The sequence below is a fragment of the Fringilla coelebs genome, assembly GCF_963513975.1.
Source record: "Fringilla coelebs genome assembly, chromosome: 10".
Lineage (NCBI taxonomy): Eukaryota > Metazoa > Chordata > Aves > Passeriformes > Fringillidae > Fringilla > Fringilla coelebs.
In genome coordinates, this window is record NC_140036.1 from 16,569,970 (window position 1) to 16,585,961 (window position 15,992).

A 15,992-nucleotide genomic window follows, 5' to 3' on the forward strand; every position below is an offset into this window, starting at 1 on the left:
AATGCTCCAAGGTCTGCTCCAGCCTGTTTGGGCTTTGCCAGGCACTTGTACTGCAGCACTGGAGGAAGCTCTTTTTCCTTTTCCACTAGAGAGCTGTGTGCTTTTTCAGGCTGGGGGCTGATGGCTCTACTCCTGCTAGGAATTGCTCATGGAGAGGAGAAATCAAGGCTGTTCCTACATCATGTCACAAGTGTTCCCATTTGGAAGCTGAATTGGCTACTGCTCATCTAGCTGGTGGTGCAGGAAATGTGTAGGTCCCATGAGTGCTAATTTGACCTGAGTATGCACAGGAGACCCAGGAACTCCTTCTCCCCTCACTTCCAGGTGTGTGTACACACCTCTGCTAAAGGCCATTCTCTGAGACTGTGGTTGAGATATCAGATGCCCCCTCCCAAGGCTGCAACTTGCATTCAGAACAACTGTTGTTCACTTATGCTGTCTGGGCTGGGATGTAGCAGGGGAGTTTTCCAGGGCTGGCCATGGATCCTTTCATGGGATGTTGAAAGGCTCTGACCTAGCTGGCCATCAGGGGAGGCAGTGATGCAAGATGAATTTGTTTTTGCTGCACAAGATGCCTCCTTGCCTCTTAATTACATTCCTGTGGGCCCTCTTTCTTGCTGCCCTTGTTCTCTACTGAGCCCCTGTCAGGGAGACGCAGTTGTGGCCATTTTGGGTGATTGCTGTGTTCTAATGAGCCACTTCTGATTCCCATTCTTGCTTGTCCAGTGAAGCAGGAAAGTGCTCATCAGTGCTCTGAGAAGTGACCTCTGCTGGCAGTGCCAGTCTCTGCCTGTTAGACCCACTGGTCTGGCTGTGCCACAGAGGGGCTGAGCTTGAGTGGATCTGAGCTTTCCCAAGTGTTCTTTCAGCCCTCAGTGCTACCTTCTCTCTTGCACATCATCACCACACATGGGCACGATATTCCCATCTGCTGGTAGGAATCCACATCCTAAGGGACAGGTGGCTCCCTGGTCAGACCAGAAGCAGGAAAGTGAGGAAACAAGCTGTTATCCTCTCCCTCTGCACCAGGAGCTCTAGCTCTGATTGCTTTTCTCTGCCAAGCTAATGGCCTTTTGCCGTACAGCTTTGCCCTTTTCCTTGGGATTTTTTCCCAGGAAGCCCAGTGGATGGAAGGGACCCATGCTGTGGGCTGTGCTTTTATTCTTGGACAATGCTGCCAAGGAGAAACAGAAATCCAGACTCTACATGACCCCAGGCTGTGATCTTCAATCTCCCAACCTTATCTCAGGTTCTGCCTCACTTATGTGGTAAAATTGTGTGCATTGAATTCCTGAGGCTGAGTCCCTGCTGCTGTGTTGAGGACAACCTGCCTGTCACTAGGCAGGTAGTCTTATTTCAGCTCTGGCTTGCAGCATAAAGGCAAAACTGGAAGGGGAATTGTCCCCATCTTGTCCCAGCCTGTCACTCTATCATGGTCACTACTCTGGCTTCATGCTCAAAGACCAGGATCCTGAACAGAACCTGCAGCACCACCTTCTTACACCTCTGTTCAGACCTGGCTGTGCAAGGTCTGCACAGTAAGCGATTCCTTGTTGTCCTTTAGTTTTCCTGGGTGACAGTGGACAGTCCCCTCTAATGGGCATCTCTTTAGGAGCTGCTGATACAGCCCCTCCTTCCCTCTAAAGATGTGTGGAGCTGGAAGTGTGACCTTCACAGGTGTATTTGCCTTACAGAGCCCTGACAGTGGGTTGCTATTCCCTATGGGAGCTGCCAGTTGCCCATCCTGTCTCCCTCCCTGCCAGGGTCTTGATTTTGTTCCCCATAGGCAACATCTTCTGTGGTCCATCAGCTGCTGCTCCCCATCCAGCGGGATCCTGTGGGCATTGCAAGGTGGGTACCTGTCTCTGACGGAGGCCGTGCTCATGCCAGGTCAGAAATGTCCCCTGTGTGCTCCTAACCTGCTGATTGAACTGTGGGTGTCCGGATGAATCCTCTTGTTCTGTTCACCCAGTGTTCTGTCAGAGCTGGGGTGAGTCTGGCTGAAGGTTTCTATGGTTTCCTGCTGGTTGCTAAGGAAAAGGATCGCTTTGCCTCTGGGTCTTGGTGACTTTCTCTTTGCCCTGTCCTAGGCACCGGAGCCCAGCAGAACATAATGCTCGTTGTTTCCCAGCCCACTACAATGGCCAGGGCATAATTTGTGACTCCTGTCACGGCTGGGCTGGGCGCCTGCCACTCTCTTTTTTTCTAAGGCCTCTTTGAAGAATGAGACCAAAGAGCCTTCAAGCAGGAGTTTGCATGTTTACTGCACTCCCCGCCCCCTCACTTGCTGTTTCTTTTAGAGCTCCAAGTCATTTTAACAATTTATTTCATGCACTTTACATAGCAAGAAGCTGTTGCAACAGCTGTGTCCATGAATCCTTACCAGGCAGCTCTCGGTATATTTTGGTCTGTCTGCGTATTGTCCCTGCCAGTTAAATAAATCTCTGCTGGAGGAAGGGACTTTACAGCTTAGTGGCAAAGGGCTGGCGGATGGGAATATCAACAAGACACTTAGTGGGCCACTGGATCCTGGAATAGCAGTGCCTCTGGCACAGAGCTCTGCTCCCACCAGCACAGCCGGGGGCCAGATCCAGCACAGGCTCTTTGTTGCTGTCAGCAGGGACGGCGTCTCCATCCAGCACCCGTGATAGAACTGCAGCTATGGGCTGAAGCTTGGGCTAGGAGCGGTTAGAGCACGTCTGGGACACATGCTGCCCTTGTCCCACTGCTGTGGATCCAGGGCTCGGCTGTTAACCATGGTGGGCTCATTTCCACGGGTGCCATTTGGGATCTGGGCATGGATGTGCTGCCCAAGGCTGTGTGCTCTCACAGGGAGCTCAGCTGGGGTCTGCAGAGTCTTGCAGCACCAGGCAGGATTCAGTCCATCAGAGCATCACAGGATTGGGCACAAGTTTACTTTTGCATATGGGATCAAAGCTTAAAATATCAGCTGGCCTTTCTCTCACTCCTGACTTTTCTAAAACATCTGAACAATTTCTTCTTTAGCTCTGTTAAAATCAATCAATCTGACATTTAAATTGTATGTGAATTTGATAAATAAATACAGGTTACAAAATGCCACACGGAATGATTTTTTTTTAAAGTTTTTCAACTACTTAGGACAAAAAAATGTTACAATGCTTGACTTTTCATTTAGTTACATAAATAATTTTTTTATAAATATCTCTTTATAAACAATATATAAATAGCTTTACAACATAAATACATTTATGCATGACATGAATTTACAAACAGCAATGTTATACAGCTGGCTTCATCAGTCTCTTGGAAAAGCACTGTCCCTTGTCTCGGTGAGTGTTTGTATATATAATATATATAAGATAGAGAGCACTTGTTAAAAAAATAACAAAACCAAAACAGTTGGTGCCATGACTCCTCGTACCAAAAAGAAAAACACAACCACATCTTTTGTCCATTCCAAGGGGGTCTCTGCTTCTCTAGGTGTTGCCTGGGGGATGGCTGTGCCTGGCCATGCGTGGTAGGAAAAAGTGGACTATGGATTCAAAGCCCTGCGAGGAACAAGAACAAAGTGCCCATTAGTACTTGCCATGCAGCACCCCTTACCCATCTCCAGCCAAAACCCCTGCCAAAGTATCCGTGCCTGGGGCTGGGGGATGCTGGACTCAGCAGAAGCCATCCCTGAGCTTTTTCCTTGTGCTAAATCAAGGAAGGAAATGCACCCTTTGCCTTCTGGCTGGTGTTCAGGGGAGAGGCTGAGGGAAGCTGCTGCTCCTCCTGCCCTTGTGTCTATTGGAGTTTTTTTTTTCCTTGTTCTGATGCATTTACTGAGAGAGAAGGGATGTGACCTGCCTACATGGGGGTATGTGTATTCCTCTTGGAGCCCTGAGCTAGCGATAGTTGGCAATATTGAGGAGTCTCTAAATGAGGGAAGAGAGAAACGGCACCCATCCCTCCAGGACAGGTCACAGACCAGCACTGCCATCCTGTAGGCACCTTTGGGTTGTGCTATTCCCATTGCCCTGCAGAGCAGCAGGATGCTGGATCCAGTCCTCTCTGTGCCCAGTTATGTTACTGCAGTGCTGTGCCATGGGAAGAAGAAGTGGCCTGGGCTGGAGTGGTAAATGCTTCCCGAAATGTGAGTTCATCTGTGTGTGTCCTCCTGGCAGGGCCAGGCCAGAACCGTGCCTCACTGTCCCCAGTACCCGCCGGGTAGGACTGCCATGTTTTTCCCAAACCATCACTTTGGGGAAGCGACACTCCTTCACCCATTGGTTGCTACACAGTGGCTGTGAAGCACCGTGGGAGGAACTTCTCCCAGCTTCCCATAACTTGCTCAGATACAAAGCCACAGTCAGGAAAGTGCTACTCGTGGTTGTCACCACACCTAGAAGATACCTGAGGAATTTATGTGTTGTTTTTCCTTAAATTAAAAGCACTGGAGCACAGGAGCCGCCCTAACTCTCCAGCTGTAGGCACACAGGGGGTACCCTGCCCTCCCAACATCTATCTGTAGGTCACCTAAGTGTGTCAAGCAAGGGGGCAACTAGGAACATGTGGCTGCACCGCAGCTCCTCCTGCATCCTCCCCGGAGCCTACAGGTCTAGCTCAGATTAGGGGGAATCCAGTTTGAGCTGCTGCAGGAGCAGCTGGGGTCTCTGACCCTTCTGCAGGGCAAGGCAGCGGGAGGGCCGGTGGATTCCGGACGGGAATGTAATAAGGCCACCTTTGGGGTTCTCCTCTTTGCCCGCCGGCAAAGCCGGAGGTTGCGAGGCTCAGCGGGGTGAGCACCTGCCGTCCCGTCCGCTGGCCTCTCGCGTTCGGAGGGCAGCGCATCTTCCGCATCCCCGGCGGTACCGGAGCGCAGCCCCCCGGCCCCGTCCCGGCCCCATCCCGGCCCGGCCGCACACTCACCGCCAGGGGTCCCTCAGCATCCGAGGCCGCTCATGGCGCCGATGCGATCCAGCTTGAGCCCGAAGCAGCCCTTGCCCAGGCCCTTCTTGTGGAGGCCCTTGTGGCGGCGGCCCGGCGGGTCCTGCAGCAGCCGCGCCCAGCCCGCCCGCGGCCGCGCCTCGGCCCGCGCCTCCCGGGCCTCCCGCGGGCCCGAGCCGCCGCCGCCGCCGCTTCGCTCCTTCTCCCGCTCTTTCTCCCGCTCCGCCGCCTCGGGCGGACCCGCTGCTGCTGCTGCCGCCGCCGCCGCCGCCGCGCGGGAGGCCTGTGGGGAGGAGAGGGTCAGAGCGCCGCCGTCCCCAGCTATCCCCATCGGTGTGGGGGACCCCCCGTAAGGAACGCGCAGAGGGGTCGGTGTATCCCCCCTGCGATGCAAACTCGCGACTGGGTCTGTGCCCGGCAGTGCAGTCCATCACCCCGCGGCTGTGCCCAGGGCATCTTCTCCCTTCCCTAAATCTGTGCTCCCTTCCCTGGGGTCAGAACATCCCCCTGACCCACACCGTAGCGGTGTCTTCCTGTCCCGGTCCCCGCATATCCACAGAGCCCCTCCAAAGGGCTGGTGGTGCTGCACACCTCAGCTGTGCTGCTGTCACTAACCTGTCGTCCCCTTCCGTCCCGTCCTCCCCCCCACTCCCCGCCATAATCTGAAAGGACCTAAAAAGCGGCAGGTCCTTTCATTTCAGATCCCTTCGGTCACCGCATCCCTCGCCAGTTTACAGACCTCTTCAGATTATGGGGAGGTGTCCTGCCCCACAGCTCCCCGTGCACCACTGCCTTGCAGACTGTTCCCTGCAATGGTGGGGAGATCAGGGATCCTCCTCCCTGCTGCTCCCTCCCCTAGTTAATGCTCTCTGTGTCCTCCCAATCCTCCAATTCTGACCCACAATTAGAGGGACACACCTCCTTCCTTACTGTTCCCCCATCTCCCAGGCCTTCCATCTCTCTTTCTGCTCAGAGCTGCTGCCCACCAAGCCCTGGAAATGTTCATCCTCATTCATTTTCCCAACAACCCCCCGAATCAACACTTTCTTCAGCCTGCACCCCAGTGCCTTACAGGGACACCGCCACTCCCATCCTACTGCTGCCCTGGGGCACTCGTCAGATCGTGTCCCCGTCTCTGTGCCCAAACCTTAGGGCAGTACCACCCAATGTCGGTGGCCTCGGGCACATCCCTCGTCCTCAGCATCTCGGGACAACCGGGTCCCTGGGACACTCTCATTTGGGGCGCCCCTTCCCCACGGGACACGCGGGGACGGGACACCCACCTGTGTGCCCCTGCCCGGCCTGTTTGCTCAGGACTGCCCGGAGAACTCCGCTCTCGCACCCCGTCCTACCGTGCACCTGCTGCCTGCCCCGCTCCGGCTCTGCTCCCCCTCCCCGTGCCCGGCACAGAGGGGTCTCCAGGGTGACTCCGGGGAGCACACTGCCACCCTCCCCTGCCCCGATCCCGCGGGCTGCGGGGCGCACCGCGTCCCATTCCAGCCTCTGCTTTGGGGCGGATATCCCCGGACGTTCGGGACAGCCGGGAGAAGCAGGGAGTCCCCCTCGCAGTCAAACAGCCCATGCGGAGAGAAGAGCCCCTCTTTGCACTGACTCCGGCACCCCACAGGCACCCCACGTTTCCCCCTGGGCCGTTAGGACTCTGTGCGGGACCGGGAGAGGAGGAAGAGCCGGAGAAAAGGAGAAAGCTCCAGCCGTACCTTCTGTGGGAGCTGAGACGCCGGCTTCGCCTCCAGCCTGACGGAGAGCAGCGCGAGTAAAAGTCCACCAGCCAGCAAGGGTGAGATCTGCATCCTGCGGGGCCGAGCGGCAGGGGGGTCGGGGGGGCAGCGGGGAGCCGAGGGCAGCCCCGGGGAGAGGACGGGACCGACGAGAGTCAAAGTTCAGAGCGGAGCCCCGAGGTCTCTCCTGCCGCCTGCGAAGTGCCGAGCTAGTGAACTTGGGCTGCTTTCTGCTTCATTCATTTTATAACCCAACCTGCTCGGTGATGTCATCTAAATACCCAGGTCCAACCCGGCCTGCACTCCACAATAGCAGGAATTTAAAGGGGGGGTGGTGGTATCCCCTCTCCCCTGGCAGTAACAAATGACACAAGACAACCGGCTCCGGGAGCTGGAGACCCGAAAGGGAAAGCGGGGGGCATTTGGCTTGATGCCCCCGCCCTCCCCCAAACGCCCCCGGCCCCCCCTGCAAGCTGCCTGCCCTCCCCTTGCCGGCTGCCCCTCGGCTCCCCGCACTGCCCTGCCGACCTCCCGCGGAAGAACGCGGGCCAGGAGGGGGGATGGTCCCGGTGCGGGATTCATCCCAAAAGACAGGAATAAGCGCAAAAAGCGCCTTCCCCCCCCCCCCACCCCCCCATCCAGGATTAAATCAGAAACTGTGCCTCCCGGGTCCATGCTTGGCAGGAGCAGGGCCACTGCCCTCTGTGACAGGGACGTGGGGGACACAAAGGGATGGAGGGGGCGGCGGTGCTTCCTGAGGGCACCTAAGTGGGTCTCTCAGATCGGAGCGCCAACCTGCTCCCTCTGCTTCTGGGAGGATCTTGAGGGTGTTCCTGGCCCTGGAGATGGGGCTTTTCAAGCACCCTGGGGATGTCCTTTGCAGGGCACAGTCAGTGTCACAGGGTCCCTTGTGGAGACAGGACCTCACTGGCTGACCCATGTGCAGCCTGGCCTCCCTCTGACCTTCACCCGGAGCTAGAGGGTACAGGAGAAAGGTGTGATCCTGGGATTAATCCCAGTGGATCGCAGGGCCTCTGAGGAGCCCTCTTGCTCTCAGCCTTCCCCTCTCCTGGCTAGCAGGGCAGGATTTGTGCCTCTGCTGCTGCTGGGGCTGGCAATGGGCAGCTCTGGAGCTCTGCTGGAGATGGAGCTGAGCATTGTCCCTGGCCCTCTGTCCAGGGGGAATTCTCTTATTGGCATGAGGAAAGACACGCCATTCTTTGCAGGAACATAGGAACATCCAGGGCAGAATTGCATTAAACTGGATTTGCACCCCAAATCCCTTCCCTGAGACCAGGGAAACATTCTCTGCTCTTTCCCCTGTCCCTGGAGTCCGTTTCAGTCTGGTCCTTTCCTCCTGCTCTGTATCCTGGTCTTTCTGGGCTCTGCTGCTTCACAAATCTCTGGGAAGCTGCCCCTGCTGGGGGCACATGGCTGTTTGGGGGTCTGTAGGATCCCAGCTCAAGAGCAGGGAGATGTTTCCTCCTCCACAGCCCAGGCTACTGGGCACGGGACACTTCAAACGAGATTGGCTTTTCAGCTCCATGTGAACGGGAGCTGGAAGGAGAAGGTCTCGGTGTTTTTTCCATTGGGCCTGCCAGGTGGAGACAACTTGGACTTTTTTGAGTGTGAAGCTGTGCTTGGGCATTTGTCTGCGTGCAGGCAGAGCGAAGTGATGGAGTCGGGATTAGAGCCGACCCCGGGTGCCAGAGAGCCGTGGATGCAGGCAAAGAGCAGAGAGAGGCCCCTTCTCTCGGGGTTCAGTCCTTGTCCCACGTGAAATGTAGCTTGAATGTGGCAGCCAGTCCAACCAGGGTGGAAGGAATGGGGGGCTCTGCACCACTACCCCTATCAGCAAGGTTTCTGCAGGGGAAAGGGGAGCAGCAGCTGAGCCCTGGGTCTCTACAGGATGAGAGATGACATCTCTCCAGGGATGTCAGGGTGCCTGAGGCCACCAACAACTCAGCAACCCCCACAGAATCCTGCAATCACCGTTCTGGCTGTGCTGGCTCCCACCCTGCTGCTGTGGGCAGCCTGTCCCCTGGCTTCTCCTGGTGGACCCGGGGTGAGGAAGGAGGCAGATGGCTGCGGAGAAATGTCACAGTGTGGGCAGGAAGGGCCTCCCTCGCGTGCCACCAGCCCCCCTCACACGCTGCCGTTGGCGGGGTCGGTGCCGGAGCCGCTCCAGCTGCCCTCAGCCCGCAGGATCAGGATCAGAGCATCACCACAAATGCCACAAGGAGGTCAGGTCTCAGCCAGTGCGCGCCCGCAGGAGGCTGTCCCTGCCCTAGGCTCTCACTAGCGTGGTTTTCATTAGTGTGTTTTCTTTGTCACACTGTGCAGAGCCTCGGGTTTGGGGGGGGAGAGGGGGGGCTGTGCTTTATAAATCCAATTAGTCTTGTTATTCAAATTACTCTGCCGAAGTCAGAGCCCAGCGCACACAAAGACTTAACTCAAACCAGATCGGATCCGCTGGGGAGGCAAATGCTCAGAGCTGGAGCAGAGGTGTGCAGGAAGGGGTTAAGAGTGTGAAACCCTTTTGCTTGGTGAGGTGGGGGCCTGAAAGCTTTTAACCCTTAAAGGGATGGACCTTCATTAGTGCACAGCCCTGTGGGATGATCACCCAGGATGAGAACTGGCAGACTCGAGGCATATGTGGAAAATGAGAGGTGGAGTGATAGGGTTGGGCTCCCAGGAGTCTTCTCCGGGCACTGGAGAGCAAAGAGGATCCTGCACAGCTGCACAAGGAAGGATGGAGACCTGTGGGGTGGGGTGGAGGGGGTGACACCCTGCCCTATTGCACCCAGGGGCCCAAAGAGAGTCAGGAGGAGAGAGGGGCACCAGGGCTGGCCTGTTCCTGAGAAATACCAGTGTCAAACCTGGATTATGGGCAATGGGCTGCTGTGGAGATGCTGCTGAATCTTGGTGAAGTGGGGTGAGCCCTGCATATGGGGACTTGTGTGTGTAGGGAGTGGGGAAGGGAGCAGAGACTGCTGTGTGTGTGTGAGAGAGGACACATGTCCCCTGTCTGAGGATGGAGAAGGATTCATCAAAGTGTGACCAGTGCCAGCATGATTTGGAGAGTGGGAGGAGATGGGTCATGGGGATCTGTGTGACAGCAGCATGGGGTGTTCTGGCCCTATCACAAGGAAGGGTGAGCGATGCCAGCGCTGAGGCTGCAGCCTGCCGGGCAGCAGTGGAGCCCTGGCTCTTCAGGCTGAAATTAGGAGCCAGGTTCCAGGCATCTTCTGGAGGATGATGTCAAGAAGGTTCACAGGATAGAAATGTGGACTCAAGTCTGAAGCAAGCTGATACTGCAGCAGTGAACAGCCAGTGATTAATCTCTTTTTTTCTTCAACTCACTCATCCTTAGGGAGCATGTTCCTTATTGATTTGGGAAATCACTGGCCAGATTTATGTCTCTTCTGCTGCCTTGGGCCAGGAGAGCACTTCCTGCCCAAGAGATGGATAACCCTAGGACGACGATTTTCAGCTGATGACATGTGAAAGCCAATCATGCCTTTGCAAAAAGAGACATCAGAAGGCTGAGTGCATGTGATGGTGATGCCAGAGGGGCTGACGTTTTCCCATAACCAGTGGCCAACCCAAGGAGTTGTTGGTCAAGAACCGTCCCAGGTGGTGGGATGGAGGAGGTCCAAAGATGGAGCAGCAATTAGGATCAGGGTGCTACTTGCCCTCCAGCACAGCCACCAACTGCCAGTCCTCAGGAATGTGATGTGTGCTGTGTTCACCAAGAGAATGTCACCAAGGGTTTGATGTGCCAAAACAGGAGTTTTTTACAGTTGGTTTTCTTCTTTTTACAGGTTTTAGAGTACCTCTGTACCTCTCTAGGGGTCTGATGATAGCCAGCTCAGTGAGAAGCAGTTTGAAGAGAGATTTCAATTTTCATTACTGGGATGGATGGGCAACTTCTGGTGCATGCAGGGGACTATCTGGTCCCACCTCTGTGGTGATGTGCCTCCTGAGAATGCTTTAAAGAAAGGCTTTCTGGGGAATAACTCTGTAGCCCCTGAGGCAGCAGCACTGCCTAGCAGCCACCAGGTTGTCATAGGGATGGGGTGATTCCACACACTGGAGTGTGATGTTTCTGGGGTGCTGTCTGAAACACCGATGGAGATTTTGGCCTGTTTGAACATCCCTGGTGTTTGTTTTGGACACTGCTGTGGCTGCTGCTGCTGCTGAATGAGGCATTATAGGAAACACTATGGGATTTTGTACTTTCCCCTGTCTCCTTTGGGTCTGGAAGAGGGCTCTGGCTGAGGACACTATATCCCCTCTCCCCAAACTGGGATGGTGATGGGGAGACAGCCCACCGGGCTGCCCTGATGAGGCAGGCAAGAATAGGGGTTCGTGTGCTGCAAGGGTTAGAGACTAAGAAAGCTTCTCTGTCCCTTCCCAAAACCTCTCAGAGTGGCAAAGCTGAGGAGAAAAGGACAAGCCTCAGGCAGAGACTCACAGGTCTTTGCCAGTGAAGTGCTGATATCCTGACAGGCAGGGTGTGTTTTCCCCCAGGGCTTTGCCTTTTGGGATTTGCCATTCTCCTGGGCTTCCTAGGATGCTACAGCCTCCTCCTGGCATTCTGGGTGTTTTTCCCAGGGCTACAATGGGATATCTGTGCTCTGGAGCTGGGATGCCTCACTGCTCTGGAGGGAGCAGGAACACAATGTCTCAGGGTTTTGTTGAATGTCAATAAAATGAAGCAATTCTAACGCACGGGTGACTCCACACCACGAGCCTCCCTCTGCATCAGTCTCCAGAGGATATGAATTGCACTGCCTCCTGGCAGCCTCAGGTCTGCAGCTGATGTAGGGGCAGGTTGTTGGGATTTTCCAAGCTAAATGCACAGTTGTCTTTGTCTTCCTTTATGCAGATGCCTTCCCCCAGAAGTGGGGGTCTGGCAGTGTTTCACCCACAGCTTCGGGGTCCCAACATCATCCCAGGCTTGTTGATTTTGGCAGTGAGCATCCCTTTGGGAATAGGAACTGCCCAAAGGGGTGATGGCCCAGAAAGGCCCCAGGATGAGTTATTGATATCATATTTATCCCTGCAGGGAGCCATACTGTGTGCAGATCCTGAGAAGAGATCCAACATGCCTGTGGGGATGGACCCCCAGCCTGCATCCAGGGAATCTCCATCCCAGTGGTGGAGCTGGATGCCACCAGTGCCGTGGGGGAGGGATGTCTGTGCCCTCCTGTGCTAGTGCACACCCAGGCCTGGCGAGCAGGTCCTCACCAGCCCCACAGCTCTGGCAGCAGCACATCCTGGCTTGGCAGGAGCCTCTTCCACCTTGTTTGGCTGTGCAAACCCCTGTCACCCTTGAAAAAGCCATCAGCAGCAGCTCCCTTGCAGCCCCCCTGCCAGACACAAACATCCTCCAGCTCCTCTGAACTGGCTTCCTGGGAACCCACTCCAGGTGGTGGGAAGTCCCTTTGGCATTGGTTCTTCAGGGCAAAACTTTTGGGCTTTCTGAGTGTCACCCTGGAGCCCCTGGATGTGGGAAACCCCAGGGGAGTGTTGGGAGGCAGAGAGCCAAATGTGTTGCTCTTGGCAGTGCTGGTGGTCAAGCTTTTGGCCTCTTAAAAGGGAGTGATCCCACTGTGATCCCACTGGAGCCAAGTTTGGGCTTTTTGCCTCTTTTTTTTATTTTATTTTATTTTTTCTTTTTGGGAGGGAGTTTGTGCAGGTGCCAGCTGAGGAGCGCTGAATGACCCTGGCTGGGGCAGGGGGCTGGCATTGGAAGAGGAAGATTTCAGCACCACGAATGGTGGGGCAGCCTCGGGGAGATGATGAGGGTCTGGCTGGGTTCTGGCCATGCCTGGGAGCAGCTGAGGTGGCTGCTCCTGCGGCTGGGGAGCGCTGCCGGCTGCAGGGGGTCACGCTGGCCCCGCTGCCACCCCTCGGCAGCCGCTGTGGACGTGCAGGGCTCCACAGCCCTAACCTTTAGCAACCAGACAGAATAACAATGCCGGCCTGCTGGGGCATAATGGCCGGTGTTTGCTTGAGATACAAAGGCACCGAGCTTTCACATGAGCTAATACTGATAAGTTAGGCTCTCACTCGGTGCCCCGCCTGCCAGACGCAGCGGGGCCGCAGCAGCCCCTGCCGGCCTTCCCCGAGCTGCTGGGACGTGCCCACCAACCCCTGAGCCCATGGTCCCCACTGCAGCATCGCCCTGTGCCCTCGGCGTGCTGTCCCCACTCATCACCCATCTTCACCCTGCTCCCCGTGGGGGCTGTTTCAATCTCATCCTGGCACGTGGAGTGGGAGATGCAGGATGGAGATTAGGGCTGGTGCGGGGAGTCCCTACCCCTGGGACTGCATAGCAGTGCTGTTCCTTGAAAGTATTTTTCCCAGCTCCCTGGGAGCATCAGAAGGGGTTTGAACTCACTGCACATCCCTTGCCCCATGTGCCCTGACTCACTCTGTCCCCTGGCCCTGCTGCCCACAAGCGCAGCAAGTGCAGGGCAACTCCTTTCCCAGGTTTCCTGATGTGACCTGTGGAGCTTTGGTGTCATCCATAGCCAGTTTGAGCACCTTTGGGAGGTTCAGTCCTGACACTGGAAGGCCCTCCACACTGAAAACTGAGGGATATATTATAAAAGAGATTTGACCTTTACAACAAGCAGAACTACTGAGGAAGAGACTTAAAGGTACCCAAAATCCAGGTGACCTCAATTTAATCAGTTGCAAGGCACTAACCCTGCTCCTTCCCTGGCTTCTCACCTCCTTCCTCCACTGCCTCCTTCACCTGCTTCTTGTCTGCCTGTCCCTCTCTGCTGGGGTCTAGTTCTCTCTTTCTTGACTGGACAAACAAAGCCAAGGCAGACCTTGCCCCCTGCCTGGGGTGAGTTGCAGACGTTCCTCCAGGCAATGAAGGTGATGGGAACCCATCAGTCCTGATCCTGGGTGGCATGTTTCCCAACCAGAGGTATGGAGGGCTCAGGAGAAGATTGGAGAAGCTGAAGGACGGGTGAGACAAGACCACATGTGTTGTGACACAGCAGATGGTATCTACTGTGGAGAGAGATGGTTTTTAGCTTATTTATGGTAATAAATCTGTCATGCTCCCCTTTATCCTCCCTGAGCATGGCTTATGTCCTCCAGCCAAGTGCCCAGATGACTCCCAGTGCCTGAGAGATGTCAAAAGGACACAGACTCAGGTTTAATGCTGGGTGCTGCTGCTGCAATCAAGACAATTCCAAGGGTGCTCAGAGGCTCCAGAACAAACTCACAGCCCTGCTTTGCCTTTGAGCACATGCTTGTGCCATGTAGGTCTCTCATGCAGACAACAGCAGGGAGGCAGAGGCAGAGCACCCTGCTGCCCTCCATCCCTCTGCCATGGCCTGCCACCTGAAATACTGGGAGAGGTGACATTTGGGTTTGCAGGGAGCATTTCCATGTGCAGCATCAGCTCACGCCGGGTGGGCTGCAGGAAGCGCCTGGAAACACCAGAGGAGCTGCTCTGCTCCCATCCAGGGTTCCCCTTGTTGAGTCACCCGGGGTGGCTCCAGCCCCTCGGCCAGTCACTGCTGATTAACGCTGATGTAAACGAGTGCCGGGCGGGCCCTGGCTGCTCGCTGACAGCGGGGCAGAGGAGCCAAAGCCTTCGTAAGCGGGAGCTCCCGGCCAAGCAGCCCCAGCCGTGCGGTGCTCTCACCTCGGCCGAGGTGCTGCAACACGTTCCAGCCTCCTGGTCGGGAAGCAGCTCCCAGTTACTGCCTGGGGGAAGATGGTGAGATAATCCTGTGCTGTGGGAAAGCAAGCCAGGGCACCGGGCTGGGCCTGCTGCTACAGGACCCCAGGAAATGAGAATGCAGGGGAAAAATCTGCTCAGGGACCTTTCCCTTTCAGAAAGCCCATGAGATGCCATGGAGGGTCAGGGAAGCAGCAGTGAGGCAATGGCTCCCTTCTGCTCAGCAGCCACTAGGATGCTGTGGATGGAAGATAGAGCCAAAGGTGAGACTGAAGCAGTCCAGCCCTTCCCTGGGAGGGATTGTGTTTGAGATCCTGCATGAGGCACCAGCTTGCCGTGATGTTTGCATGTGATCTCTTCCAAAGTGTGTGAAAGACGGGCATGCAGCTGCTCCCAGCCACTCAGAATCCTCTGTGTGCCCACAGGGCACTGGGTGGGAGACACGGATTTGCTGGAACTCTCATTTATCTGGGTCAGTGATGGGGTAGAGCAACAGAGGGCACAAACACAGGCCCTGTCCCATGGAGCAGACAAGATTCCCAAGTCCCTGGCTGCTACCAGGAAAGCAGGGCTGAGAAGTGCTCTGCTGACCTGCTGGAGACCATGGCCCCTTGTGCAGCAGGGCCCAGCTGGAGGCAGGAGGTGAGGGTGACAGAGGCATCCACCTGTGGAGCCATATCCTTCTCACCACACCTGATATCCCTGCAAGCCCCAGGCCCCAGCGCTGGCAGTGGCCCCGCCAAACACCAAATCCTCCCCGCTTCCTTTTCTGTCTGTGGAAGGACCAGGGCATGCTGAAGCTACTGCTGCTGGTGGCACCACCTGGTGCAGGGGGCAGCCTGACCAAACTCCCAGCTTGGCTTCATCCCCAGTGGAGTGAAGAGGAGCAGAGACACAGCCTGACTCACCAACATGGAGAGGAGCTGCTGCTCCCACCTGGCTGGTACAGGGAGGGGGACAGTGGGGCTGGAGGCCCTGGGTCCCCCCACCCCATCCCTGCTCTTTTCCATGCAGCAAGGGCAGCTTGAATGGATGGCATGGGTCAGCCCTGAGCAGCTGGGGCTGTGCCACCCCCTGCCCTCAGAGCACCCACCTTCCCAGTGCCAACCACCTTGCTCTACCAGCAGCCAGGAGAGCAGGAGGAAGAAGGGGAGCACACATCCTCCCTCTGACAGGGTGATCCTGTGTGGCCATGCTACCCATGGGGCCAGCTCCAGCAGAAATGGTCTCTCTGCTCTGCCTTTGGTTCCCATGGGAGCAGCTGCTGTGTGACTGGTGGCTCTGTTCAAACAGAGGAGAGTTGCTCGCTGCCTCTTGGCCAGTGTGGGGCAACTCGCTGCCTCTCAGCCATGCCAGAGCAGAGCTGAGTGCTCACTCTCCTCCTTGAGGTGGCCAGAGCTGCCAGGGTGGGGCAGCTGATGAGCTGGCATCAGTGCCAGCAGATCGTGGGCAGAGGCTGCTGGCTCTGCATGGTTCATGCAAACGAGACACTGCCTTTGCTGGTGGCATCCTGGCACTGGGGAGGATGTGACTGTCCTTGTGCAGGCAGGTCTGTGCTTGCTGCCCTTGGTCCCCACAAGAGCCTGGTGCTTTCTCAGGGCAGCTCCCTCGACCCAGCCGAGGGCTGG

At 56.3% G+C, this 15,992-nt stretch overlaps 1 protein-coding gene across 1 annotated transcript; it reads right to left on the reverse strand.

Annotated features, from left to right (window-relative positions):
* Positions 1-4,906: 4,906 nt before the first annotated feature.
* NPPC (natriuretic peptide C) lies at positions 4,907-6,722 on the reverse strand (the record flags this gene model as incomplete). The annotated part of the gene is made up of 2 exons (XM_084212331.1): positions 4,907-5,194; positions 6,630-6,722. 2 exons carry the CDS (start codon positions 6,720-6,722, stop codon positions 4,907-4,909), a joined length of 381 nt encoding a protein of 126 aa, XP_084068457.1.
* Between the last annotated feature and the right edge of the window lie 9,270 nt (positions 6,723-15,992).